This window comes from Acanthaster planci, linkage group LG13 (assembly GCF_054643075.1).
Source record: "Acanthaster planci isolate LZ-2023a linkage group LG13, COTS_SCS, whole genome shotgun sequence".
Classification (NCBI taxonomy): Eukaryota; Metazoa; Echinodermata; class Asteroidea; order Valvatida; family Acanthasteridae; genus Acanthaster; species Acanthaster planci.
In genome coordinates, this window is record NC_141789.1 from 5,145,647 (window position 1) to 5,173,311 (window position 27,665).

The window sequence follows — 27,665 nt, forward strand, 5'->3', positions numbered from 1 at the left end:
TGGAAAGACCATGAGTTAAATATATATGTACACTGAGGTAATAGTGAAGTAAACATCCATTTTCATGGAAGCAGGTTCTGGGTTGTACACATACAAATTGAGGAATGCAATCTCAGGGAAAGTTTACACCGAGAGTGGAAAACATCTGCCCATCAGGCAACGAACTGCTACATTTAAAATCCTGAGCAATTCTTCTATGACTAGTCTGTACCACATTCAGATTACACATTCCGGCCTAGCAGTGATCTTGTCAGATATGACATTTACCGACTGGGAGAACTTAAGGTGATATTCAATTCTTTCTATGGGTCCCAACTTTAATTGTGGGAAGCAATCAACATGATGATTTGCACACTGAATGGTAATATGCTTCATGCCCAACTTACTGGCATCACTGTCCATTTTATAATGTCGTTAACAAGAAAAGTAGGTCCAACATGAGGTACTCACTGGCGTGGTATGTAGTCCTTCCATGCAGTGTCTAGTTCATTCAGCTTTTGAGCTAAAGCTAGCAACTCCTGATCAATACTTTGCAAATCCTGTAGACAGACCAAAATTAGCAGGTGTTAAAGATACAATAAAAAAGCTCTTTTCATCCCTTGGACAATTACATTAATTCATTATTTTCTTAAGAGGTACTGAAGAACAGAACTGGCATGACATAAAAATGAAACGGAAAATGAGTCAGCTTTGGTTAAAGTACACTTGTATCGTTTCAAGAGTGACTTCATTGTAAGAAAGCAGGGACCGGAATTGAAAAAATATGTTCAGAATAATATGGAGGAAAAAATCAGTTGACATTCGCATGATGTGAGGTGTTTGCCTGTATGTAAACAAATCTGGCCCCCCCCCAAAGAATTAGAAACCATTACTGTGGGGCCATCCTGTTCACCCGCAGGTAGTAGGTATGCATTATATTCTCTCCCATCAACAGGGTGTCATGACTTGCTGAAGTACGTGCGCACACGTGTGCTCAGTTTGCACGCGAGTGCGATGGCCGCACAGGTACGGAGTCTCTTCGTTCATATTTGTTGATTCCTTCTGAGCAAGTTGTGTTAACAATTTACGTACAAGTGAGAAGTTGAAATAGGGTTTTGGCCCTGAATCTAACAGCCTTCATGCCTTGTTCTCTGCACTTCTCAGGGCATTAGCTAGCTTGGATCAATCATTGCTGAGTAATTTCCACAATGACAACTCTTGTTTACAGTATTACTTTAATAAGCATCTCGGAATAAAAATAACCGAGGACAAAGCAGAATCAACAGCCAACCAGGATGAGGTCTGTGCAGCAGCACTGGAGGAACGTACACGCAATGGTCAACCAGAACTGATGGGATGAAGTACTGTGTTTGCAGAGCATACTGATTTCAGCCCAAAGCCACAGTTTGAAGTTCTAAAATTGTTCCTCATATATTTGCAATTAAGCTTGATGGTTCTGCCTCCAGAGACTAGTATAGATGCAGCCTCTCTAAAATCACAGCTGTCAACATAGAAAGTAGACAATATGACCAACAAAAACTTTAATACGAGCTAAAGCCAGAAAGAGCATCCCTAACGGCTAAGTGGCTGGGAAGTACTTTGACTGACGCGTCTTAATCATTGAACGCACGTTAAATTAAGAGTACACCTTATTTTCGAAAGTTGAGGGGATTCTATAGGGTCTGATCAGCAATTTGGTGAACAGCAGTGAAGATCACACTGTAGCAGTGACAGACTCTGACTGATGACTTCCCCAACACTGAGTAATTCTTGCAGTCTCATCGTTATTGCTAATGCCCAAGCTAAAATGCAATCATTTTCTCATCAAGGCTGACAGCGACTTGCCTCGGTGCCTGTGCGGAGAATAAACATCCCTTGCCTGGCAGCAAATAACTGTCAATCAGGTTCCACTCTGCAGCAAGAAATGGTAGCTCCACTGCAAGTAGCGCTTTGGCACACTGACCCCGGGACTAGAATTTTGAGGGACCACTCATGCCACATTTCTTGAGAAAAATGCATTCACGTTGAGGAGTCATTTTATACCTCCATCAATTATGCAGAGACTGCCCTTCTTTTGAGGGGTTGGACACTGCCCAGTCGAAAAAGGCAGGTGAACACCACTAAGGAGAGCTGTGTCAGGCAGACAAGAAATCTGTTTGAGTTTCTTTGGCAGTTGAAAACCAGACTGGATGGATTAACCCAGGAGAATGAACCACAGCTGGGAGAGAGTTTCACTGTGAAGCAGTACATGTGGGAAAACTGGCAGAAGGCTTGCATACTGTAGTGGCTCTTAAGGCAAAAGATGGTATGAAAGCAGGTCGCACGATGTACAGATAGGGCATACACAGACTTGTGTATAGGAGTTCCTGCATGCATTCTGTAGTACATGTACTTATGGAATAAGTACAAGCAACTGTGTTTCAAAGTGAGATTTTTCAAGGGATGTTGCCAAATCCTCGGCAAATACCAGTAACTCTGTGGTTTCCGAGACAGGATGAAATGAGCAGCAGCCCACCACGGCGGCGTAGTTTTGAGAACCAAGCGTATAATGTGCTCAGTGCAAACAGCAAGAGCATCTGAGGATCTTTCAGCTTGATCCAGAACAATCTCTCCACACCACCTGTTGAAGTCATACTGGATCCAAGAAGCTTAACACATGAAGGTGACTATATTCTTGCAATGGTGAGGAATCCAACAGAGTTCCCTTAATTGGCCCCTCCTGTCTTATCCACCTGAAGCAGAGCCATCCCTTCATCGATAGAAGAGCCGCATTGGTCCGGAGTGTTCAATTTGTTGGTTGCAAAGTGCCCGTGACGTGTGCATACATTTCCCAGTTATTCATGAACCAGCGAAGTTCAGTTCCGACTAAAGAAGCCTCCGTTGCAAGGAAAAGAGAGCCCACTCTAGTCTACTAGCTCAAAGCCCTTGCCACATCACCCTGGAGCCCTTGCCAATTTGCTGCATACAGCTTCGTTAATAAAAGCTCAGAGATGACAACAGCATTGTAAAAGACTTGCCCAAATTTCAACAGATATCCTGGATGCTCCCGATCAGGAAGGCAAAATCAGTGAACAGATTTAAGAATCGGCAGACAAACTGTTTAAAGAAACTTCACAAACGCGTAGGGAATTTTGACTGAATTCACATGGTATGAGGCAATCACTATCATTATTGCATGGGTTCCAAACACTCTCTTCATGAACCTTAACACACTCGGACTTGTCAGCATTACACAGGGTACGTTCTTAGCCATGTATGTTCTCAATGGCACGGCAATAATGCAAATGGCGTTGGGAGCAGTCTTTCTTGCATACGTGCAGAGCGAACACAGATTAGTGTTGTGCAATGCATGGCAAGCTATCATTAAGATGAAGTGCTGAAGTGTGAAATCTCCAGTGCTTCACCCAATTTCTAATGAATACAGGTTCAGCAAACTTCATGTGAATGTCAAATCCTATGTGTAATAAATCCAATTTTTTTGCTGTTATCACACAAGCATATTTCACCTGAAAATACTTCAATTCTTATTTCAAATTTAGTTTTATCAATGAATTCAAATTCAGTTAGAATAGCTTGCAGATTGAAAATGGCCTCCTAAGTACAGAAGTTGCATTGGAGTACAGATGCAATTGCCCTAAGCAGGGCGTGAGAATTAACTCTTGATAATAAACAAAACCAAAGCTCAGAGGAAATCTGCTGACAATCTCTGGGACAAAACAAACTGGTACATGGGTCCAGTGTGACATGTACATTTTGCTGTAGGCCAGCGCACCAATGTCTGTTACAGTCAGCGGAGCTTTACTGTCACTGCACCAACTCTCTGGAGTCAGCTCCCACTGCATATATAGATTCACCCATGACAGAAAAACTCAAGAAACACACTTACAGTATTTAAATTTTGAATAACATGAAGAAACACCTCTTTAAAGCACTTTATGAATGCAATTCAGTATTAAAAATATTACTTTCATTATATGCCCATATACATGTACATGTAAGTGTACATGTAGTCCTTCCTTCAACGTAAGTTGTAAAAATTAGCCATGGACATCCAATAGCTCGGGCAGAGTTTGTATTTTGAAAGTGACAGCCACTATGCCCTGCCTCCATAATCTTCAGGAAATTAGCTTTTGTCAGTCATTACCAATTAACTGCTGTATTGATGGTTTTGGTGTGTTGTCCTCGAATTTTCTTGTCCTCGAATTGAGAGTTTCACTGTGAAGCAGTACATGTGGGAAAACTGGCAGAAGGCTTGCATACTGTAGTGGCTCTTAAGGCAAAAGATGGTATGAAAGCAGGTCGCACGATGTACAGACAGGGCAAGACTTGTGTATAGGAGTTCCTGCATGCATTCTGTAGTACATGTACTTATGGAATAAGTACAAGCAACTGTGTTTCAAAGTGAGATTTTTCAAGGGATGTTGCCAAATCCTCCGCAAATACCAGTAACTCTGTGGTTTCCGAGACAGGATGAAATGAGCAGCAGCCCACCATGGCGGCGTAGTTTTGAGAACCAAGCGTATAATGTGCTCAGTGCAAACAGCAAGAGCATCTGAGGATCTTTCAGCTTGATCCAGAACAATCTCTCCACACCACCTGTTGAAGTCATACTGGATCCAAGAAGCTTAACACATGAAGGTGACTATATTCTTGCAATGGTGAGGAATCCAACAGAGTTCCCTTAATTGGCCCCTCCTGTCTTATCCACCTGAAGCAGAGCCATCCCTTCATCGATAGAAGAGCCGCATTGGTCCGGAGTGTTCAATTTGTTGGTTGCAAAGTGCCCGTGACGTGTGCATACATTTCCCAGTTATTCATGAACCAGCGAAGTTCAGTTCCGACTAAAGAAGCCTCCATTGCAAGGAAAAGAGAGCCCACTCTAGTCTACTAGCTCAAAGCCCTTGCCACATCACCCTGGAGCCCTTGCCAATTTGCTGCATACAGCTTCGTTAATAAAAGCTCAGAGATGACAACAGCATTGTAAAAGACTTGCCCAAATTTCAACAGATATCCTGGATGCTCCCGATCAGGAAGGCAAAATCAGTGAACAGATTTAAGAATCGGCAGACAAACTGTTTAAAGAAACTTCACAAACGCGTAGGGAATTTTGACTGAATTCACATGGTATGAGGCAATCACTAACCTATAAATAAATGTTCACTGTTTTCCAAAGTTTAAACTTGTTACGCTATACCAGAATACCACAATGGAGAAAAACAATTCTTTCACAACTGAAGCTTCTTTTACTTTGCCAATGACAGTTACAGTGATTTTAACTGTACTAGGAACAACTGCCTGTCTTTTCTACCTTTGGCTCATCTTCTCCATCATTCTCAGCCGCCGGCTCAGAAATCATTCAAATTTTTTTATGGCGAGTTTATTTGTTGGTGAGCTTATTGTCATTCTGCTGCATTTGACTGAACTTAACCTGAACTCAAATGTCTATTTGCCAAAGATACTAGTGTTGTTGCTTGCCAATCTGCTGAACGCTTGCGCCTGTGGCTATTTCTTGGGCTCCGCAGTTGTTGCTGCCGACAGATATTACAAAATCGCCAAGCCCATGCAGTATGTGCAACTGATGTCCAACAAAGTATGTGCCTGTGTTGTTATACTTACCTGGGGTCTGGTAACTGTCACCTTGATTGGCTCATTTGCTGCTGATGTGCTCAATTCTGATGCAAATTTCCTATCAATATATGACGTGTTTATGAGCAAAGCTTTCTTGCGTCGAACAGTCATCCTCATGGATGTTTTTGGGGCTCCCTCCTTGCTCATAATTGCAGCATTCGTCGTGGCGCTGGCACGCATTGCCCAGAAGCAGCAGCGTAAGATAGAAGTTGAGAGAATCAATATTGGAAATGTGGCTGGTGACCGCCAACCTGCTGTCGCCAATGAAGCGGTTGGCCCCAGAAGGCGGCATTCACATAAATTAGTCTGGTACTTCTGTACGTACTTTGCCACTATCATTATTGCATGGGTTCCAAACACTCTCTTCATGAACCTTATCACACTCGGACTTGTCAGCATTACACAGGGTACGTTCTTAGCCATGTATGTTCTCAACGGCACGGCAATAATGCAAATGGCGTTGGGAGCAGTCTTTCTTGCATACGTGCAGAGCGAACACAGATTAGTGTTGTGCAATGCATGGCAAGCTATCATTAAGATGAAGTGCTGAAGTGTGAAATCTCCAGTGCTTCACCCAATTTCTAATGAATACAGGTTCAGCAAACTACATGTGAATGTCAAATCCTATGGGTAATAAATCCAATTTTTTTGCTGTTATCACACAAGCATATTTCACCTGAAAATACTTCAATTCTTATTTCAAATTTAGTTTTATCAATGAATTCAAATTCAGTTAGAATAGCTTGCAGATTGAAAATGGCCTCCTAAGTACAGAAGTTGCATTGGAGTACAGATGCAATTGCCCTAAGCAAGGCGTGAGAATTAACTCTTGATAATAAACAAAACCAAAGCTCAGAGGAAATCTGCTGACAATCTCTGGGACAAAACAAACTGGTACATGGGTCCAGCGTGACATGTACATTTTGCTGTAGGCCAGCGCACCAATGTCTGTTACAGTCAGCGGAGCTTTACTGCCACTGCACCAACTCTCTGGAGTCAGCTCCCACTGCATATATAGATTCACCCATGACAGATAAACTCAAGAAACACACTTACAGTATTTAAATTTTGAATAGCATGAAGAAACACCTCTTTAAAGCACTTTATGAATGCAATTTAGTATTAAAAATATTACTTTCATTATATGCCCATATACATGTACATGTAAGTGTACATGTAGTCCTTCCTTCAAAGTAAGTTGTAAAAATTAGCCATGGACATCCAATAACTTGGGCAGAGTTTGTATCTTGAAAGTGACAGCCACTATGCCCTGCCTCCATAATCTTCAGGAAATTAGCTTTTGTCAGTCATTACCAATTAACTGCTGTATTGACAGTTTTGGTGTGTTGTCCTCGAATTGACAGATTGCAGTTAATACTGGCTTCAGGAAACTCCATTAAACCAGATTGCAAACCACTGACTCTTTAAATAAAAAAAAAACAAATCATGCATTATTGAAGTCACTGCAGCGGTCTGTTGTGTCAGCATTTGGAGCGTGCATGGCCATTTGACAAAACCAGGCCAGGATATGCAGTTAATACTGGCTTCAGGAAACTCCATTAAACCAGATTGCAAACCACTGACTCTTTAAATAAAAAAAAAACAAATCATGCATTATTGAAGTCGCTGCAGCAGTCTGTTGTGTCAGCATTTGGAGCGTGCATGGCCATTTGACAAAACCAGGAGTACGGAATAAGACACTGTGTTTGCAGGATAAGTGGCTAAACGAAATCTGTGACACTCTGAATTTCAGTGGATTCTCAGTGAGAAAGTTTGTTAAACTAACTTCTACAGCACATATATGTAAATAATGTAACTTCAAATTGAATTCCGCAATACAGTTCAACAAGAAAATCTCTGATTGTTTGGGGCTAGTGGCTCAAATGCATGCAGGGAGAGCTGGACAGATCGACAATTAAGGCCCTGTCTGAATCTACTGGCTGTGGCTGGCAGTATCATACATGTCTATGGGAAGTGGCTACAGCTGTTAGCCAGTAAACTCTACAGGATTTACATGGTGCCGTACTCCATTCTAGCCACAAAGCATGAGTTGCTGACGTGAGCAAACACTGAGCTCAAAAGAGCACTGTAGGAGACAAACCTCATCCGAAACTCCCTGTGATGCAATTGATGCATGGGTTCTTGTGGGGATCCTCCATCTATGCCTATACAGTTTGTCAATCAAATCAAGTCCCACAAATCAGACACAGACATGCAGTGACTCCAGTGATGCTTACGTCATGAAACTAATGGCCGACATGCTTCGCCTCCCTGATTTACAAGGAATCAGTTTTGGTCGGTCATGGTTAAGTTCATGTAACTTTCTCTCTGACAGCTCTAGTTTGATGTAGTTAATTGATCGGAAAGTAATACCAGTCTTGGAAGGTCCATCTAACTTGATTGCCATTAATGGATTGGTAAATGAACAACACGCAGGAAAGGGATTAAAAGCCACTGAGATTAGATCTGTATGTCAGCCTTTGGAGATGATGTAGCTACTTAACGACCAGGACTGATGGAATATTGCACTGTGTTTGCAGACACATTTGACAAATTAAACTTTTGACAATTACTGCTGAGAAAGTAACTGCATCAATTCCCATAAATTTATACACAGAAGTTCCAACCAGCCAATGGAGTATGAGCATGTGTGGAACCCTCCAGAGGCTATGGTCAGGAGCTGTAGCCGACAACTGACTCTTTGAATAAAAAAAACAAATCATGCATTATTGAAGTCGCTGCAGTGGTCTGTTGTCAAGGCCTTTAGAGAGTGCACGGCCATTTGACAAAACCAGTGCTGATGGAATAAGGCACTCTGGTTGCAGAGTAAAAGTGGTTAAAGCTAAGCTGTGACACTTCACACTTTGGTGGATTCTCAGTGAGAAAGTTGAAGTGCTGGAAAATCTGTGTGGGAAAAGCAACCATATTCAGATGGATCCTGAGGAAATAGCTGGTTGCTTGAAAGAACAGCACAGAATGAACTACAAGTTTCCACTGCAACTGTCTACATATATTCCTGAAATACCGTACACTAGTCTTATGATGAAGTCTATGTTTGTTGCCATCCATGGCAGACCCGGATAGGTCATTTGTGATCACAGTCACTGAAGGAAACATGTAGCTTCAAATTACAACAGAAACAACGGTTGTGAGCAAGAGAGCATGCCTTTCAGAAAGAAACTTTGGGAGGCAAAAAGCTAGGATGACTGTGTAAAAACAGCCACAGGGACTGGAACCAAGTGACGCCGTGGCGCAGCAATCTTGGCAAGATTTGACCCCACATCTTAGGCTGCCTGCCACGTCTTGAACGGGATTGGATATTCCTACATGCAAGATGTCCGAGGCACAAGACTGAAGCAGAGCACATGGTGGACCTGCACCCACATACCTTGGGGCACGTTGTGTGTGGTAAACAGACACTGAAATCTCTCTGCTGAAAATTGAGCAATGACCAAATGCATCATTGAAAACCAACTGCGTGAGCGGGTGTCTTTAATGAGGAAGTCCGGTCCTGGCTCAGCTGTTTCATCAAATCCAAAAACTAAGAACACTTAGCTGTCTTTAAAAGCCAAGAGCATCTACCTATCATTTTATGGCTTCAAAGAATTGGAATCGGCCTACAGACTTGACAGCGCTAACACAGAACATGCAAAAAAGCAAAGGAGACTCTTCTGAATTGACCAGCTGCAGTTCCTCCATAAGAAAAATCAACAGCAGAATGACAGCTTTGGAGTCACTTCTGTAGGAGTTAAGGAAGCATTGTCATTTGAACCAATTCAGGCATCAAAAGGGTTTGACACTGATGTAAATTCTTCAATTTCAAGATGTTTATGACGACACTGATGTAAATTCTTCAATTTCAAGACGTTTATGACGCCACTGTCTTCACTGGTAGAATTCAAATGGAGCTGAACAACTCCTCAAGCAATGACGGTTCTTTGACACTATCAGTAGGTCTTAGGGCGAGCTTATCTGCAATATGTATCATCATCTGTCTTATTAACCTTTGGGTCATCCTCTCTGTAGCCATCTATCACAAACTCAGGAATCATTCCAATTATTTCCTGATCAGTTTATACATCAATGACTGTTTGACCTGCTTGGTGACAGCAGTAACCATCAGTCTGACCGATGAGATGCTTCTCATTAACAAGCCACTTGTGCTTCTGCTTTTTGCATTAATGGTTGCCGCTTTTACTGGCTACTTCTTGAATTCTACAATCATTGCAGCTGACAGATATTTCAAGACAGCAACTCCAATGCAGTATGTGCGCCTAATGTCCAACAAACTATGCGTCTGCATTATTCTGGTTGCATGGGGCATTTCACTGGTTTATGGCGTGGGACTATTCTTTGGCAGTTTGGAGATGTTTAAACAGGGATCAATTCCAATAGCCGATATATTTAACAATCACACCTTTTTAATGCTTTTAGCCATACTGATGGACACTGTTCTAATTCCATGCATGGTTTTAATCACAGTGTCCGTTATAAGGCTGGTAATCATTGCCAGAAATCAACAGCGTAAAATAGAAGCAGAGAGAATTAACCTTGAACACCTTACCACCAACAACCCTGGCAGCGTCAATAATCAACGACGACCCCAAAATGCACGCCCATCCAAATCTACCTGGTACTCGTGCATCTACTGCTCTACTATTATCATAACCTGGGTACCATCGGTCATCTTACTGAACTTGATATCATTTCAAGTAATCACTACTGAACAAGCTTGGATCTTTACATACATTTGCGGTTGTATATCTATGTTGCAAATGGTCGCGGGGGCACTATTTCTGACTTACACACAGAAGGACCACCGATTGGTCCTGCGAAATGCATGCAAAGCTGTTATTAACTTGCTTGTATGTGATTGATACAGATTTGGTTAGTCTTCAATTGTCCAAAAAGCAGGGAATTTCACTTTGTTGTGTGTTCCCTTGAATCAGAGAAATTCAAACCACCATTTTACAAATGCAAAAACACAATAACAAAAAAGTATACTTTTTCATAATTCTATATTTTGCAAACTTTTTTCCCTCTAAACTTGCACACTTAAACTTCTATATATACATGTGTATATATATGTAAATAACTTCAAATTTACTTCCACAGTACAGTTTAACAAGAAAATCTGATTGTTTGTGGCTAGTGGCTCAAATGCATGCAGGGAGAGCTGGACAGATCGACAATAAAGGCCCTGTCTGAATCTACTGGCTGTGGCTGGCAGTATCATACATGTCTATGGGAAGTGGCTACAGCTGTTAGCCAGTAAACTCTACAGGATTTACATGGTGCCGTACTGCACTCTAGCCACAGTGCATGAGTTGCTGACGTGAGCAAACACTGAGCTCAAAAGAGTACTGTAGGAGACAAACCTCATCTGGAACTCACTGTGATGCAATTGATGCAATTGATGCATGGGTTCTTGTGGGGATCCTCCATCTATGCCTATACAGTTCGTCCATAAACCAAGTCCCACAAATCAGACACAGACATGCAGTGACTCCAGTGATGCTTTTGTCATGAAACTAATGGCTGACATGCTGCCTCTCCATGATTTGTAAGGAATCAGTTTTCGTCGGTCATGGCTAAGTAATTTCTTCCCCGACAGCTCTGGTTTACTGTAATTAATTGATCGGAAAGCACTACCGGTCTCGGGAGGTCCACCTATTCTTCATTGTCATTAGTGGATTGATTGATTGCCATTAATGGCAAAGGATTAAAAGCCACTGAGATAAGGTCTGTATGTCAGCCTCTGGAGATGGTGTAGCTACTTTATGACCAGGACTGACAGGATATGGCACTGTGTTTGCAGAGTAGCCAGTTTGTGCCAACAGCTGCAACAAGTTGAATTTCTGACAATTACTGCTAAGATAGTTCCCATAAAGTTTATACACAGAATTAAGCTCCAAGTAGCCAATGGAATATGAACATGCAGAAGTAGAAACATGTATCGCACTGCAGCACAGTCTCCGTTTAAAAAACATGACAATACAATATGAAAAGTCACGTAAATCTTAACTGAAAGGCTACCAAGGGTTAGCATTTCGAATGTCCAACTTTGTAAAGGATTGTGGCTGTGGAATCTTATTGTTTAAAAAAAGAGTTGGTATTTTCGATTCTTTGAGGAAAAATGCAACCTTTAAGCACTTGAATCTTACCTCACTAATGTTCGACATCTCACAGACAACGTTGACATCTGTCATGAGATTGGAGTAGAACGTAGTCGCAGCTAACTTGACGATTTCTTGGTTGTATCTGATGCAAAATAACACCAGCATGCAGTTCTCAGAGGGGCAATTGTAACATCACTTATATAGAAACTATGCCAAATTGAAAGGCTCATACAAGTCGGCCTTTCAATGATATTAAATCCTTCAAGAGCCTCTTCTGTTGGTGAAATCAAACAGCAGCAGTTCCTGAGCCGTATTTCTTTTGCAAAGGAGACTTTTTTTTTCCAAAATATAAACAAATGCCACAAACAATTTCAAGAAGCAAGCCTCTACCAAAATCGCTGCTACTGATGGTGCCCATGGCTCTTTGTGGACTGAAAACACTGCAGAAACCATTGAGCTCAGGAACAAAGGAAAACTGAAATCCCTCGCGAATCGGGCTTCAGTTCTGGTGACAAACAATCTCAAGCACAAGTCTCTGGTCCAACGGTCAGTTGCTCACCTGCCAAACACACCATGGTAATAGTCTAGACATCGTCTGACATCTTCCTCTGCGCAGCCGACCAGCCTGGTAACCTGACAGTCATATAAAAATACAATGTGACGTGTGTCGTAATCTTGTTGGCAATCTGTCAGTACAAAGCAATGAGATGACCTTTGAACGAATTCATTTCAAGCAGCTGGCAATTACTTGCTTCAGTCCTGGCTGGTCAAATTTTCAATGACCTATATATGGTGATAGCAACCTGTAACTCTTGGCGTTAAGTTCAAATCACATAGAATCTCATTGAATTTGACAACATTAGCCCTAACCCTCCTCAATCCTCCAACAGGTGAAGGATTCAGGAGAGTTAGGGTTAAGGTTTAAGTTTGCAACTAGTGTCAAATGCATGTACATGCAAACATTTGCTCGGTGCCTTCTCGTAAAACTTGATTAACAGGACCACTTTGGTTCAGTTTTCCCACCAAACTGTTGAAAGGTACAAACTAACAGCCTCAACGGCAACAATCTCTCACAAGCAAAAATCAGGTGCCTCCTGTCACATTTTTAACAGGGCTTAATGCCCTGTGCATTTTGGTGCACACAAGTCTTGGGCACAAATATGCCCAGAATAGATGGTTTACTCTACCATGACACTTTCTTTGCTTGGTCCATCAGTAACGAGTACACAACTACAGTTTTCCTTTTTAATTATAGTTGCTCTTATTGCAAATTGTGTGTGCAAAAACACATTTTCTTGATGATCATGACCAACATTTAACCCTAACCCCCTCGGGACCATTGAAATCCTGCATAACCTTGTTGGGTTGTGTGCGATGCAATCAGGTTGAAGTTAAAGGTTACATTTTTCTTGCAATTTCATGCGGACCATACATGTACATGCTTTAGAATGGCACAGTTTGGCTCCAGATTATCTCCAGGATTTAATGACTGATTACTGCCCGGCAAGGAACCTTTGCTCCTGCCAAAAATACCAGTATCGTTTAACTCCACGCACAGGTCAAACCAATGCATATGGTTTACGGGCATTTCAGTATGCAGCAAAGGAAGAACACCTTACCAACTACCATCAGTCCATCCTTGAAGCATTTAAAATCACAGCTCAAGACATCCATGTTTTTGTATAATATGCTATATACGTGTAAGTATTGCTTATTGTTAGCTCTATGTTACAATGGTGTCCATTAAACATACTTAAGGTGTTAAATTAATAAGTCCTGCCGGCTCAATTAATCAACTTTATTTAATTAAAGAAAATAATGATGAGCTACATGTAATCATGATTTGAAGCTTTGCTTGGTGCAATATAACGGTACATGTTGATAACAGCTTTCAGGTACAATCATGCATATTCATCTCTTCTTGAAGAAGTCTGGAAAAGGACTGGTAGTGAAAGAATTCTCGATCTTTTGAATGGTATACTCTGTTCATTGTCAGCACGAGGGCTAAATATTGCCACCGTTTCAACGAAGAGACAAAACTCTCTACGCAGTGTACACGTGTATTAGTAAACCTGTCTGGCTCTACATAAAATTCGCCTGTGACATCCGTCACTTTCTAAAACAGAGAATTTGTAGAGATTAACTTCAAGAGTCCATTACATATTGAAGTACATTACACAAACATAAAACTACCATGAAATGGGAAATTACACTGTCCAACCCTTCATTTGACTGTCATTGAAGAATATTCATTCACCTAAAAATCTGTGTTCGTACCAACTCGAAAAGATATTAGAACAGCACATGCTGTTACCATTGCATGTGCCAGGTGCAAATTTGATAACTTTGTATATAGTTTCAGAGTGGCCTTTGTCTTTTTGTGAAAACAACAAAACAAGTTTTGTCCCTTATTTCTCAATGTAATCTCTATTACACTACACTTTGTCCCTTCATGAAAACGAAAAATGCAGTTTAAATGAACTTTCGAGTTGATTTCACAAAAATGTTGGCATTAAATACATTTAGCTTGGTTGATTTAGAAAAAAAATTGAAAAGGTGATGATTTTTTGTCAGTTTTTATCTTCATGAAAACGGTGATGATTTAGATGGCAGTACCTGAAAGCTATTATCTACATGTACCATGAATAAATGATGTATTTGTTTTATTTCTTTCATATCACAGTTTTCTGCCCGAAATGACTGTCATTTTTGTTGTACATTTGCAAACATTCATGAATAAACATTGATGTACCGGTATGCCTGCTGTGCCGTCATCTCTCTGAGCCCACTCAGTTTTGTTTAAAGTAACCTCCTGCCAGTAGCTAGAGGAATTGCCCTGTTGTAATAGAATGTCTAGGATTGGCTACAAACCCAAATTTTAATCTTGAAAACTTTCAGATTTTTTCCCCCTAAATTGTTCAAGTACTAAACATCTCCATTTGCTGGTTATGGTAACATGCACTTACCAGCTCTGCAGTGATGGGACTGACGTATGTGTTGATACTGAGTTCTGTCTCTAACCTTAGCTTGTGTCTGAGGTAGGCTTGCTTCGCACTTTCCTATCGTGAAAGAGCAACAATGCCTTATCAACAAGTGGTCAAACGCATTATATCAAGGCCCCTAGATCAAGGCCCCTAGATCTGATGTCATGACCAGTCTGTGAAACACAAACACAGCCGAACATTAAAAGAAATGCAAACAACTGGCCCTAGGGTTAGGAGGATGCACTAGGGAGGAACCACTTGTCACCACACATGCACAAACCGCATTGGATAAATCCGACTGATAATGGCAAATAACTCCAAATCCAGTGATGAGATAAAAACAAACAGATACTGCGTAATATACACAATGCAAACAATTTGGCCTCGGGAGTTAGAAGGGTAGGGGAAGGGAGAATCACATGTCACAACATGTGCACGTACAGCACAGGGTAAATTTAAGTGACAATGGCCAATAAATCCAAATCCATTGTTGGGAGTTTTGGCCCACAATCTACAAAAACAAACAAGCTTATCAGTGATCAGTAGGGGATTGGAGCTCATCCTACCAAGTTTTATCATCCCTAAACATTAAGGTTTGGAGTTTCTCCCTTGTTAAAATGACCCCCTCTGAAGTCTAAGACACAACACAGGTGGCATAATGCAAAGCAACAGCCAGGCAATTTCTGAAGAAAACCTTTCCATATTGTGGTTAACAGGTAATTGTTAGCAGACAACATTCCCTGTTCAAACTATGTTTTTTCCTCCCACACTTTAGTCTGTCAGACAGGTTCCCAGGTGTAACAGAATGAAAAAATGTAAGGTCTGCATTGGAAGAGCCAGACTACAGTGTATGTACAATGTCTGTTGGTGGCAAATAATCATACAGTGAAACCTGTATTGTCTCCTGGGCCTGGCTTGTACATTACACACATGGAAGACACATGGGTAATTCCACAAATTTGGGGTCCAAAAGTGTGACATTTTTGTGTCCCTGTTACATCTGACCTTTGTTATTTGACATGGAAATATCACCAGAATTGATTTCAAACTATTACTATTTGTTTGGCAGGTAATTTGCATTGATTCATCACTCGTGGAGATTAGAAAATGTGTTCTAAACTAACAAAATTATTTGTAAGATGCGACAGGGACACACACAAAAAATGGGCCCCAATTTTCTGGAATTTCCCATATTTCAGTTGGACAGCCAACCCAAGGTGAATAACATTAATAGCAAGTGAATGGCATCCATCCCAATATCTGGATCTGGTTTTGCCACATTCTGACACAGCCTGCACAGCCACCATACCCTCTGAGTGAGAATAAAAGAGGGCATGGTTTAGTGGAAACACACAGCCTGTGTGTACAGTTTTATATGCATTTGGTGCGTGGCCAATGTGTGACCAATCTATGCACAGTCTTCGCCTGTGCCACCGGGTGCATGCACGAGCCCGGTTGAAACACTTCCCATCAGCCTGTCACTGCTTTGCTGGTGATGATACACTTCATTTCAGGACAGATTGCACACAATGGCTCAGCGTCCCACTTTATTCACCCTGATACAGCAATAAGTTGAATTTCAAAGAACCATTTTGGCATTGAGCCTTTAGGAAAGGTTAACATGAAGATGATAATCATGTCCTTTTCCTACTTTGATGTAGCCCTCCAAGTAATGTTCCAGGGTGTATCCCTTGCGGCCTGTTAGCTGAAGCTTCAAGTTCAGCACTGAAGACAGAAGATTCACCAGGGCAACTGAAAAAAAAGGAAATGTTATTTGAACAATATAACAGAAGTCATTATGTAAAGAATTCGAGCATTTATTTTCTGCATCTGCATATGTATATATACACTGCTTCAGCATTTAAGACGTAGTGTGGTGAACTTTAACCCTAACACTCCTCAGTCCTCCAACAGGTGAAGGATTGAGGAGGGTTAGGGTTAATGTGTTATGAAATGCTTAAACATCAGTACATAGCCATATGCAGAAATGTGAAAAACAAGTATTTTAGATTCTGTTGTCTCGAATTTTGGAGCCAAAGTTAAACATTTCTCATATTCAAAACATGTGCAAGTATGAGATTGAAATGTGTCTCTATTAGAAGGCATCCGCAAAAACGTTTCTCTTCATTAAACATGACAAAGAAATTAGAAAAACACCTGGTGCCCCTTGACACACTTTTCACCTCTCTCAAAAAAATGCCAGACATCCAAAAAATAAATAAATAAAAATAAAACTCAATAGTATATTTTAACATTCAGTATTTAAACATGCACATCTGGATTCTTGTGTGCACACAGCCAACCTACAATCTAATACATTGAACACTCCATCATGAGTTACATCATGTCTTAGTACATTTTCCCAAATAAAAGCAACTTTACTAATGCCCCATATATGTATAATTATGTACAATGTATTGGAATGGATGGGCAGCTACATGGCTCAAGGAATGATACATTTAAAATTGGCTTTTGCCATGTAATACACACTCGTTTGTGGGAAATTAAGTTAACAACTAGCTGGTGACCTCCAATGGGAAATGTACTTTGGTCAGGGTAGCTGAGTTATTTAGGCAGGCCCAACCCTGGTTCTATCCCAATCTAAGATGGCTGGCCTAAGCACATAAGGCCTGCTGGTGCACTGATCAAAACGCCATTGTGTAGGGGGCATTTGATTCTTTTTCTGATGTAAACTGTGCAACCTGTCATTTTATGTCATCCTGTATATCTTTTCCAATCTTGCTGCAATGCAATAATTTTCATTTCACACTGATCCTTCAGTTTTCTGCTGATGTTTTGTCATTTTGAACCACCATTTTGTATGAAAGTCAGACATACCATTTTTGCAAATGGCCTATTTTTCCAAAGCAGGTGGGTCAAAAATGTTAACTGTTCCCACTGACAAGTGCTCTTGGTGTAAATGCGGGCCTACATGTGACTATAAAATTACCTTCATGAAGTTGGACTAAATTGAATCTGCGCAGGTGTAACCATAATGGACTTTTAGCATGCATGCCAGTTTCAAAGAATCTGGTCAAATTCTTGAGGAGGGATCTTCCCCCTTACCCCATCCTGCAGAAGACCCCAAAATGCTCATGTTCCATGTGCAGTTCTGACAATTCAACACAGGTTCAAGTCACCTGTCACCTCAACAGAGTATAATAAAACCAATTCCACCCTTATCTACATATCAAATTGACTTGATTTATCAAATCGGTCCCATGATTACTTCCTTTATCAATGCGGGTTACAAAGTGAGTGCTGTATGGCCAGTGAATATCCAATTGTTGAACACACCTGCTCGGTAGCTGGAGTCTTCCTGAATCTGAAGTAGTCCCTGTAACCCATGTTTGCTGTGTTCATGAAGCCTGGTCAGTACCTCTTGCAGCAGCTCAAACTACACGGCCAGGTACAAAGGGAACGTACAAACAAATTCTTACTTTGATTTTAACAGGGTCTTCTCAGAAGATGTCAAACATGTCAAAGTGCCATGTGACTGCAAGGCTTCTCTGAGATGAGCCGCCACAGCGGTAAACCTTTGGTTAGCAACCGCATGCGGCACATTTCAAACTGGACAAAACCAACTTCAATTCAACACTTCAACAAATCAATTCCTCATCAAACAGCTTAACAGTCACTGCTATTGCTATATACAGGTGGTTGTTATCGCACTGATCCAGCACTGGGTGCTGGCTCTACTGGTGTGTTTTTCTCATACTTTTTTGCCATTTAAAAGGCATTGAAGGCTTGCCTACTGTCTAAATTCTGGGCAGGACACCGTGGTCTTCACCTGCAACAATGCCAGATGTATGTTTTGTCAAGCAGGTCGCGACAGCACCCTATATATGTAAACAACTTTAAAATTCCACCAATTGTATTGCTCAGCAGCTGAACAAGCAAGGGTAACATCATCTAGATAGGGTCACTGTCAGCTGTTATTGCCCGAGGACCTGGTTTATTGCACTGCCCAGAAAATGGCCCGAAATAGCCACAGTGATAAATGGAGAAATGAGGAGGCCTCAAAAAGGATGAAGAAAAAATAACCCCTACCTCTGGTACTCCATTTCCCTTGCCCAGGAGGCATTTGTTTTTACACTCACTGAGTGAGTAAAATGTGTAGGTGAAATTTTGGGGAAATAAGTTAGTTCTTCAACAAGAAACCCTGTTGTTGAGACAAGGCATGGCGTTGGGACCTACAGCATGCTACACACCTCTTGCCTGACCATGATGAAACGGGCTTGGAAGGAGGTTACAGGAAGCTGCATGGAAAGCCTGGTCAATTCTCTCAAGATCATCTCCATGTACCATACCTCAGATTCAAAGTGACTGCAAACCAATGATATGATACATTCAGGTATTAACCCTAACAGTCCCAAATCCTCCAATTTCAATACGATTTTATATACACCCTAGGGGGTTAGGGTTAACCCTAACAGTCCCAAATCCTCCAATTCCAATACGATTTTACATACACCCTAGGGGGTTAGGGTTAACCCTAACAGTCCCAAATCCTCCAATTCCAATACGATTTTACATACACCCTTGGGGGTTAGGGTTAACCCTAACAGTCCCAAATCCTCCAATTTCAATACGATTTTATATACACCCTTGGGGGTTAGGGTTAACCCTAACAGTCCAAAATCCTCCAATTTCAATACGATTTTATATACACCCTTGGGGTTAGGGTTAACCCTAACAGTCCCAAATCCTCCAATTTCAATACGATTTTATATACACCCTTGGGGGTTAGGGTTAACCCTAACAGTCCCAAATCCTCCAATTTCAATACGATTTTACATACACGCTAGGGGTTAGGGTTAAAGGGAGTGTTAGGAATAGTATCCAATGGATGTTCAGAATATTATTGGCTGACACCCAGAAAAAAATGCCAAGCACAATTTTACAGCAAAACACTACATGCAATGTTACATACTCTGTCTTTTAAAAAATTGACATTATGCCAAAAACATTACATGTGCATCTACTTTGTCCTCACCCCGACCAATCTACTCAGACTTGGCAACAAATTTTCAACCTTCATTTGTTCAATGCCATGTCTGGTTTCACACTTTAGAGCATTTTTTTGTGTGTGGGAACGTCTAAGGTGTTCAGAATCCATCAACACATAACACTGAGCAGCAAGAGTAACTTCTTTGCATAGAGTTACAGGCAAGTCCATAAACAGTACTCCCATGGTGACAAGCCTATCACAAGTCGGCCCAGTCTCAAAAAATTAGTAAGTTACCCGATCACGCTGTGGCAAATGGTATTCCCTTGTTAATCTCGGGACATCATGCCCTGCTCCTTATGACTAGGCCTGTGACTTGATTCAGTTTTTGAACTGCGACAGATGCAACAACACTCTGCACTCGACAAACTGGGGCATTATACACGAATCCGCTGACCACGGTAACACTGCCACCGGTCAAATAAAGTGCCCCTTGCCAATGGCGGCAAGCACTGTGATAACTATTGTACAAAGCCACTATCATTCCATAACTTCTGTGCCATTGTAAGGGGCCATTGCCTTTATTTATATCCAGCACCAAGTATATTATTAAAGTACGGCAATAACTATATAGGCTCTGCAGTCATGTATCTTTGAGAACTTAGCCAAATCAAGGATTAAATTTGGAAGGGCAAATGACAGGATATGAACGTTTTAATTATAGAGGTTTGGGGAAGCAGGCTGCATGGACATCTCTTTCTCCTGACGACAGAAATGTATAATATCCTCTGGTTCTTTTCAGAACCACACATGCTCAGAAAGAGATGTCCTGCATGGTGCTACTGCAAACCTCTATAACTAATTTGCTGCCTCCACCACGAAAAGCTTCAGAGCTCACATGAACAATTTGATGGGGTACTTTCAGTACAAACCTTTGTGGACACCACAGCCTCAGTGGCCAACAATATGTACACAGCTTGGACATGTATGCCCCTGGCTGAAAAACTATTTTGGGGATAATTATTTTGGGGACGTTTTCTCTTGGAAATCGCGGGAAGACGGATGGCCAGACTGGATTGTAACTTACTCATTACTCGCAAGGTATTCTAGGAACACAATCCTTCTGTATAATTCCCCCTGTGTGGACAAGATGAAGAATTGTGGTTTCATTACAATTGGTTCAACAGAACTCTCGATGGCATTGGTAGAGGATTGATTGAAAGAATAGTGTTCCTGAGTTTATAATGATGAGCAAACAAATTGACTGTATTAGGATTTGAACCAGCGACGTCTGGGACACCATACTGGAATTCTACCACTGAGATACCCGGCCCTATGTTAATGGGACTTCCCATTTCTCAACATCTTTGTTCAAGGTGCAAAAGACATTACAAGCAATGAAACTCCAAACACAATATACAGAGGGATCATGCGCCTATTAGGACATGATGCAAGCAACATTAGCAATGACACAAAGGTAGAAGTGGTGAACAGGGATCACTCAACAGCTTTCTGCTTTTTGTCAAAAAGTCTAAGCAGAACTTTAAACTCCCTCTCAATACTAAGGGCCAAATGAACTGCAGCATGTCGTCAACACAGTTAACTCTCTTACCACTCCATAGCGAAGTCCAAATTCTTTGAGCAATCTTCTTGATGTTGATCTTAGCAGGGAGGCTGAGAAGCTGTTGACTGCTTGTCTCCTGTCAAGCCTAGAAGAACAATGAAGCACACAATGGTGAACAAACAACAAACCTAACAGACTTCAACTTTGCCTCTATGCATCTGGCACTATTTGACTGCTCACTGTTTTTCACGTGAGCACTCACAATCATACCAGAGAACTGATTCAGTGTACAGTCAAACCTGGTTAATAAGAGCACTGTTTATACAAGATTCTGCTTACAAGAAGGATGATGTTAGGTCCCAATCCTTTGTTTTTTAATTGTTTTCATTCCTGATAATACAAGGTTCCTGTTGTAACAAAGTAATTTACCAAGTCCGAAGAACCTCTTATTAACGAGGTTCGACAGTATTAAAGTTGCCTAGATATAATCCGGTCAACAATTTTGTCCCAATAAGTCCTTCAATTCACTTATCATTTTGTCATGAATAACTACCGGTATGGCAGACATTGGGTTTATCTAACGATGGACTTCCTCTCTGGGGCAATCCTGCTATTTACTTTAGATAAGAAAACAAAAAGTGACGGCGTCCAATGCCATGAAATGTTCTGGGCCAGTGCTGCTGATTAATTGTGAACTTCCTACAGATCCAAATCTACTTGAATGATGTAAGAAATTTTTCTGCTGAAATAGTGTAGGTGCATACATGTACACTGTCAGGAACATGTGAAAGCAGAGTGAATTTGACATCACAAAACATTTGTAGGGAAATTTGCTTGAGTTAAAATGTGTTAAAGAGAAAACAGTACAGTTGTAAAATTTAAACACAAGAATGACCTCTCCAGCACTTTTAATCTGCAAGGAACCTTCCTGAATACCCATATCCAAAAAATAATTAAGGCTGTTCTGGGCCACGCATGTGTATCTTTTACCTTTCTTAACAATGCAAAAACAATGAAAAATTTCCTTAAGGAATGTAAGGATCTGTAGCCAATTTCACAAAACTTTAGGTCAGACTTGTGACACAAATATTTTCCCATTCCCTGAAAATTATGCACTGCCCAAGTCAGTCAATTGAGCAGCAAATTGTGGTGTAATTTACACAGTCATTTTCTGTGATGTAAGTTTGGCCAAACACCACAAATTTGTGGTATAAGGCTTACATGCACGGAAGGTTTTGGCAAGTTTTGTGAAATTGGCTGCCAGAAGGATAGGGATTTAGTGATGATGCTTCACCTTATGAGCCTGACCATGAGGTCAGTGTACTCTTCGTGCACACTCTGCCAGTAGCTGGGTTTGACCATGCTGGTCACTGGGGAAGGAAGTGAGAATTGCCAGAAGCTCTCAATCAGCTCGCTGATGTGCCGACGCTCCCCTTGCTGCCAGATGTCATAGGCTCGGGGCTGAGGAGGATCAAGAAGTATTTAAGGTGAAAGGAGTGATACAGCGCTTAAGCTGTGCTTGAATCGGCCGATCTGTGCCAAAATCCATGCAACGAAGCTCTGCTCATATGGTCTACAGGAAGAGAAATTGGGAACCAATGATGCACATTATGACCGAACACTCTGAGGAACCACTCTGGCAACTTTTCTCTCCAGAAGGACACAGGAAATGAATGACCTAGATTATAAGTTAGCGGCCTAGGTGCCTGATGACGAGTAATTTTGAGGATCTCGACTCTGAGCTGCACAATGAGCTTAAAACAGACATATTTGGGTGAAAGAAACCCCTTGCAGTAAAATGAAATGAAGGGATTATTTTTGGAAATTGTGACAGGCTTCAGAACTTCTGTACCGAGGGTGGCCATTTTGCAGGGAAATTGCACTAAAACACAATCAATCACATCCCCTCCCTCCAAGAATAAATGGTGGTAAAGATGGTAACAAACTTTCATCTGATTTGTGCTATGATCGTGTTGAGAGTGCATGCACTATTCCTGACAAATATGAACCACTGTCATCTCGCTTTGGCAATATATCTCACAGTGTCCAACCATTTAAGGTACATGTACATGTATGTGCATTGCACAGAGCATGTACCAGGACAGGTATGTAGATTTGATACAACAGCTGAAGGAGGGAATATACTTTGGGTCACATGAATTTGAGACTGAACACCAACAGGGTCAAACAACTTAACAGGTGGTGTTTACAATGCTTGAATACTAACAGTCACTTCAATCAGTTGCAATGTCAATAGTGCATGTACTTTGCCATGTACTAAAATGACTACATACACAACCTACAGGCAAAACAATAATATCTAATTGCTCAAGTGGGGAAGGAGAAACAGATAAAGATGATACACGTACATAAAAAGATGCAGTAAACACTTTACAGCATCTTTCCAGGAACAACTGGTCCTCAGCATTTGAGGCTGACAATAATACATCATAAGAATGACGCTATTCAGCATGCACAGTACAAGTGTGTTCTACAAGTACATGTATGGCTACCGATTGATACATGTACCCAATTGCATGTATTGTGCATGCAGTATGCAATCAACAAGCACTTCAATTTTAAGCATCCCACTTCATACATGCTCGTGATTTCAAATAAACCATCAGTCTACGGACAGCAAACCAACTCATTAAAGCATGTATCGGTAGTTTATATTCAGCCTGAGGAAGCATTAAATTGACATGTCTCCTTTAAAAAGAGGAAACAAATTCTGCCTTGCAATTCAGGCAAGAACAAGGAAGGAAATGCTGGGAGGAAATCCCAAAATGTTAACGCTTCTCCTGCAAACTGGATTCATTCTCTCGGACCTACTGGTATTTCACTGTACACAACGAACATACATGCACAATATGTTCATACATACTCATAGTTTTACAAAAGAAACTGTTCAGAACCGCAATACATTTGACCCAGTCCATCCGGGGTAACGCATGAACAAGCATTTATTAAAGGCACTTAAAAACCCAGACTGTGCTAATGAAAGTACTCATTTACCTATGACCTCAGTCACTAACACACATGTACATATTTGCCTGTAACTTCTTTTCAAAGGAAAAAAATTGCAGACGGGTAAGCAACTGGCGCTTAAATACAGCTCTGAATTAAATCGGTAGCACAATAAACTACCTGCACGTACGCATTTTATGCATGCAATAAGGTTGGCATTGGCAAGCATGCACAAATGTAAGGCTGACACGCTACATGTGCAGTACATGTAGTGCAGATGTTCACAGTTGGAGCATGTAAGGAAAAACCACTGACTAGGAGAAAATGAGAAATAGTACATGCCCACTTGCACAGTTGGTGAAAATGTTGGTATCTACAGTTGCTGAAGGACGGGAATCGTTACAGACCTGAGCCTGTTACAATGTGCCACGTACATGAGCAGAAACAGATTAGTATTTCATTTTAACACAAGACTGTTTTATATATAATACAATAATCAGGAAAGCATGTCCTATGCATGATGATAATTCAGGTACAGTAGTAACAGGAAACAGGAACAAAACATCTAAAGACGTATGGTTTCCGTCCTACATTCAGTACATTCAAAAGTTACAGCTTATGAGGAAACATGACTAAACCAACCCAATTCATTGTGTCTGTCTGACAGGGCACAATTAAGTTACATGCACATGTACATGTACTCAGACTGCAAGCAGAATGGTCACTCAAATTTTATCATGTACATTGTACATGTATCAACTTGTTTATCTTGTAAGATTTCATCTAAACTGATGCAAAATGGTGCACCATGAAAGATGTCAAGTGATTGCTTTAATGAAGTACATGTACATATTTATGTACAGGATTTGTGTAGGCAGCTGCTAGTTTACAAGATCACTAGCAAAATGCATTTGTAGTCAACTGTTACAATTTCAGTGGTCTCTTGTGCATACACTGCTGTATGGGGCTCCTGGCTTGGTCTATTTATGTTTGGTTTCTTTGAAGTGACCACAGACCAAAACTATGGTGGCTTTTTGCACTGATGTGTAAAACCCAAATACAAATTGGAACCAATCATGACAGGGTAATGCAACTTGAAACTTTGAAATGAGAAGTTATAACCACATACACTGGAAATGGACAACTTCTTTCTCTCTTTATGTTTTTTTTACCATGTATAATGCACATACGTGAGGAATTCCGTCAATTTTAGTCTGTTTTCCAATGGGACAGAAAAATCACTTAAAGGTCTGCTTTCTGCAAACAGACGACTACCAAGGGGAACTTTGCAGTAAATTCATAGTGACAATAAATGCTTTCTCAAGTTTTCGGAAGGCCCTTGATAATTGCCATTCCTTCATTTACACATACACCGTCCCCTCCTGCCTCCACTGCAGTCTCTGAAAAAGACTACACTCTCTGCACATGTCTGCACATGTCTGTCCACATGAATTCAAAGTCTTGCTCAAACAAAGCAATCGCTTTATCATGTGTAACTTGTAAGGGGGGCAGAGATTACAAAGAAGTCAAACAAATGCTGCAATGATGTTGCACTTCTTTATTAGCACATAAAAGAGGATCAGTAGAACAATATGTATACATGTGGACTTATCTTTGAGGTGATTAAGTACTAGAAGAGGGTGAATGCATCCTGCCAGCAGAGGTTACAAGTACTTCTTGCACTTAACCCCAACATGGTGTCCTTGATATGATACAGTCTGTAGTTTCACATCAGGAAGTTGAAGAACATGCACATACTGTGTTGAGCATTTACATACAGGGCCTCATCAAGTGTTCCATAGGCCCTAGGCGCTGGTTTAGGCCCAAAACTACACAAGGAAGAGGTACAGTACCAACTTCCTAGTGCTGGTTGATTTTGAGCCGGCTGGAGTACTAAGCAATGAACTACTGATAGTTTGAAGCTTTCCAAAAATAGAACATGAGAGAAAATCTGATGCTGCAACTTTTTGTGTGTGCCTCAGTAGAGGTGTTTGTATTTTATGGCACAATTGTGGTATTTTCATAAGCCCCAACACTTTCCACAGGCCCTTGAAAGTGTCACTCTTTCAATTACAGTTCCCTGGCTTTAGTCGCTTTTATTGTAGTCTCTTAGAAAGAATACAATCTCCACATGTCTGCATCAATTCAAAGTCTTACTCAAAGTTACACATGTAGCTTGATCATGTCTAATTTGCAATTGTATGTGCATTATAAATTACAAATGTCAAATATATGCTGCAATCGATATATGGGACTCATATGATAGAACGTAAAAGATTTTATTTGATAGAACATAAAAGATGTCATTGAAATGACACGCACATGGAGTTATCTCATATATGAAGGTGTTTAAATAAGCATCAGAGAAGAGGTGAATGCACACTAGCCAGTGGGGAATAGGAATCACAAGTACTGGTATGTCTTGCATTAACCCTAACTGCCCAAAACCTGCCATACTCCAACAGCAGGTTTTGTGAGGTTTTGGCAGGTTTGGTACCGTACCTTAGGAACTTCTTGTTGAATTTTGTGAGACTTTGGATGAAAGGCCCAGGGAGATGGTGTTGGATTCTGAGTGAGTTGGACACACACAGGTCACTGTGTGCAGTGTCTGGCTTGCTGTACCAATTGTTGGACTATGGTTGATTTTGTCAAGTTTGGTACTGTTCAGTGCAAGTCATCCTATACTGCATAGACCCATCCATACCATATCACTCAAACTCCAACGGGCTCATTCTGTTGGAGTTTATCAGGTTTGGTGCAGTAACCTGCATGTACAAGTACATGTACATGAACCTGTTGGATTTTGTGAGGTTCATTATGCTTTCTAGTGCAGGAGCCTAGGGGGTTACGGTTAAGGAACAGTACCGTTACTGTGGTGTTTTTGATATCACAGCATCTGTATGCTACATGTACATATTATGAAATTGACAAGCATTTACTCAAAACATATTGTACTGATCACTTACAAAGGCCCAAGGAACTAAATTGTGTTCAATGGGCCCTTCACTGCCCCAGGCACAGGTACAAAGCTACGTTTACAAACTTCACTCTGCTGGATAGTGCTGAAGCCTTGCATTTCATGTTGATTCTACGGTAGGCTGGAATTTCCATTGGGATACATGTAGGCTGGAATTTCCATTGGGATACATGTAGGTTGGAGCTTTCTTAAAGTTGAACATTCTAAGAGAAATGCCGAAAGTTTCTTTGAGTGCAAGGATGTTATTGTTTGTATTTTATGGCATATGTTGCGGTGTGCTAAGGAAAAGGACATTGGCAGTTCAGGCATGGAAATGTTACTTTTTGCGATAATCAGGTTACAAGGTTTTGGGCTCATATTACTTAATAAAAATCACACAAGTCTGAACTTCAGACTGATGGAGTTTTGTTGTTATTTAAAATAATATTCATTTCTATGAATAAAAGCCTCGATTTTAAAAGTAATTTACGATTTATGAAAGCAACCTTTTGCCAGGAAC

At 40.9% G+C, this 27,665-nt stretch overlaps 1 protein-coding gene across 7 annotated transcripts in view; it reads right to left on the reverse strand.

Annotated features, from left to right (window-relative positions):
- LOC110982475 (uncharacterized) overlaps positions 1 to 27,665 on the reverse strand; it is a 64,839-nt gene that overhangs the window by 19,792 nt on the left and 17,382 nt on the right. For all 7 annotated transcript variants that reach the window (XM_022240888.2, XM_022240889.2, XM_022240892.2 and 4 more), the window contains 10 exons: positions 22,517 to 22,683; positions 21,271 to 21,367; positions 20,746 to 20,795; positions 18,922 to 19,036; positions 18,008 to 18,107; positions 16,362 to 16,462; positions 14,693 to 14,785; positions 12,286 to 12,359; positions 11,772 to 11,868; positions 451 to 539 (listed from right to left, as the gene is read on the reverse strand). In XM_022240888.2, the coding sequence (XP_022096580.2) occupies positions 451 to 539; positions 11,772 to 11,868; positions 12,286 to 12,359; positions 14,693 to 14,785; positions 16,362 to 16,462; positions 18,008 to 18,107; positions 18,922 to 19,036; positions 20,746 to 20,795; positions 21,271 to 21,367; positions 22,517 to 22,683 (983 nt within the window). The remainder of the gene's footprint in view (positions 1 to 450; positions 540 to 11,771; positions 11,869 to 12,285; positions 12,360 to 14,692; positions 14,786 to 16,361; positions 16,463 to 18,007; positions 18,108 to 18,921; positions 19,037 to 20,745; positions 20,796 to 21,270; positions 21,368 to 22,516; positions 22,684 to 27,665) is intronic.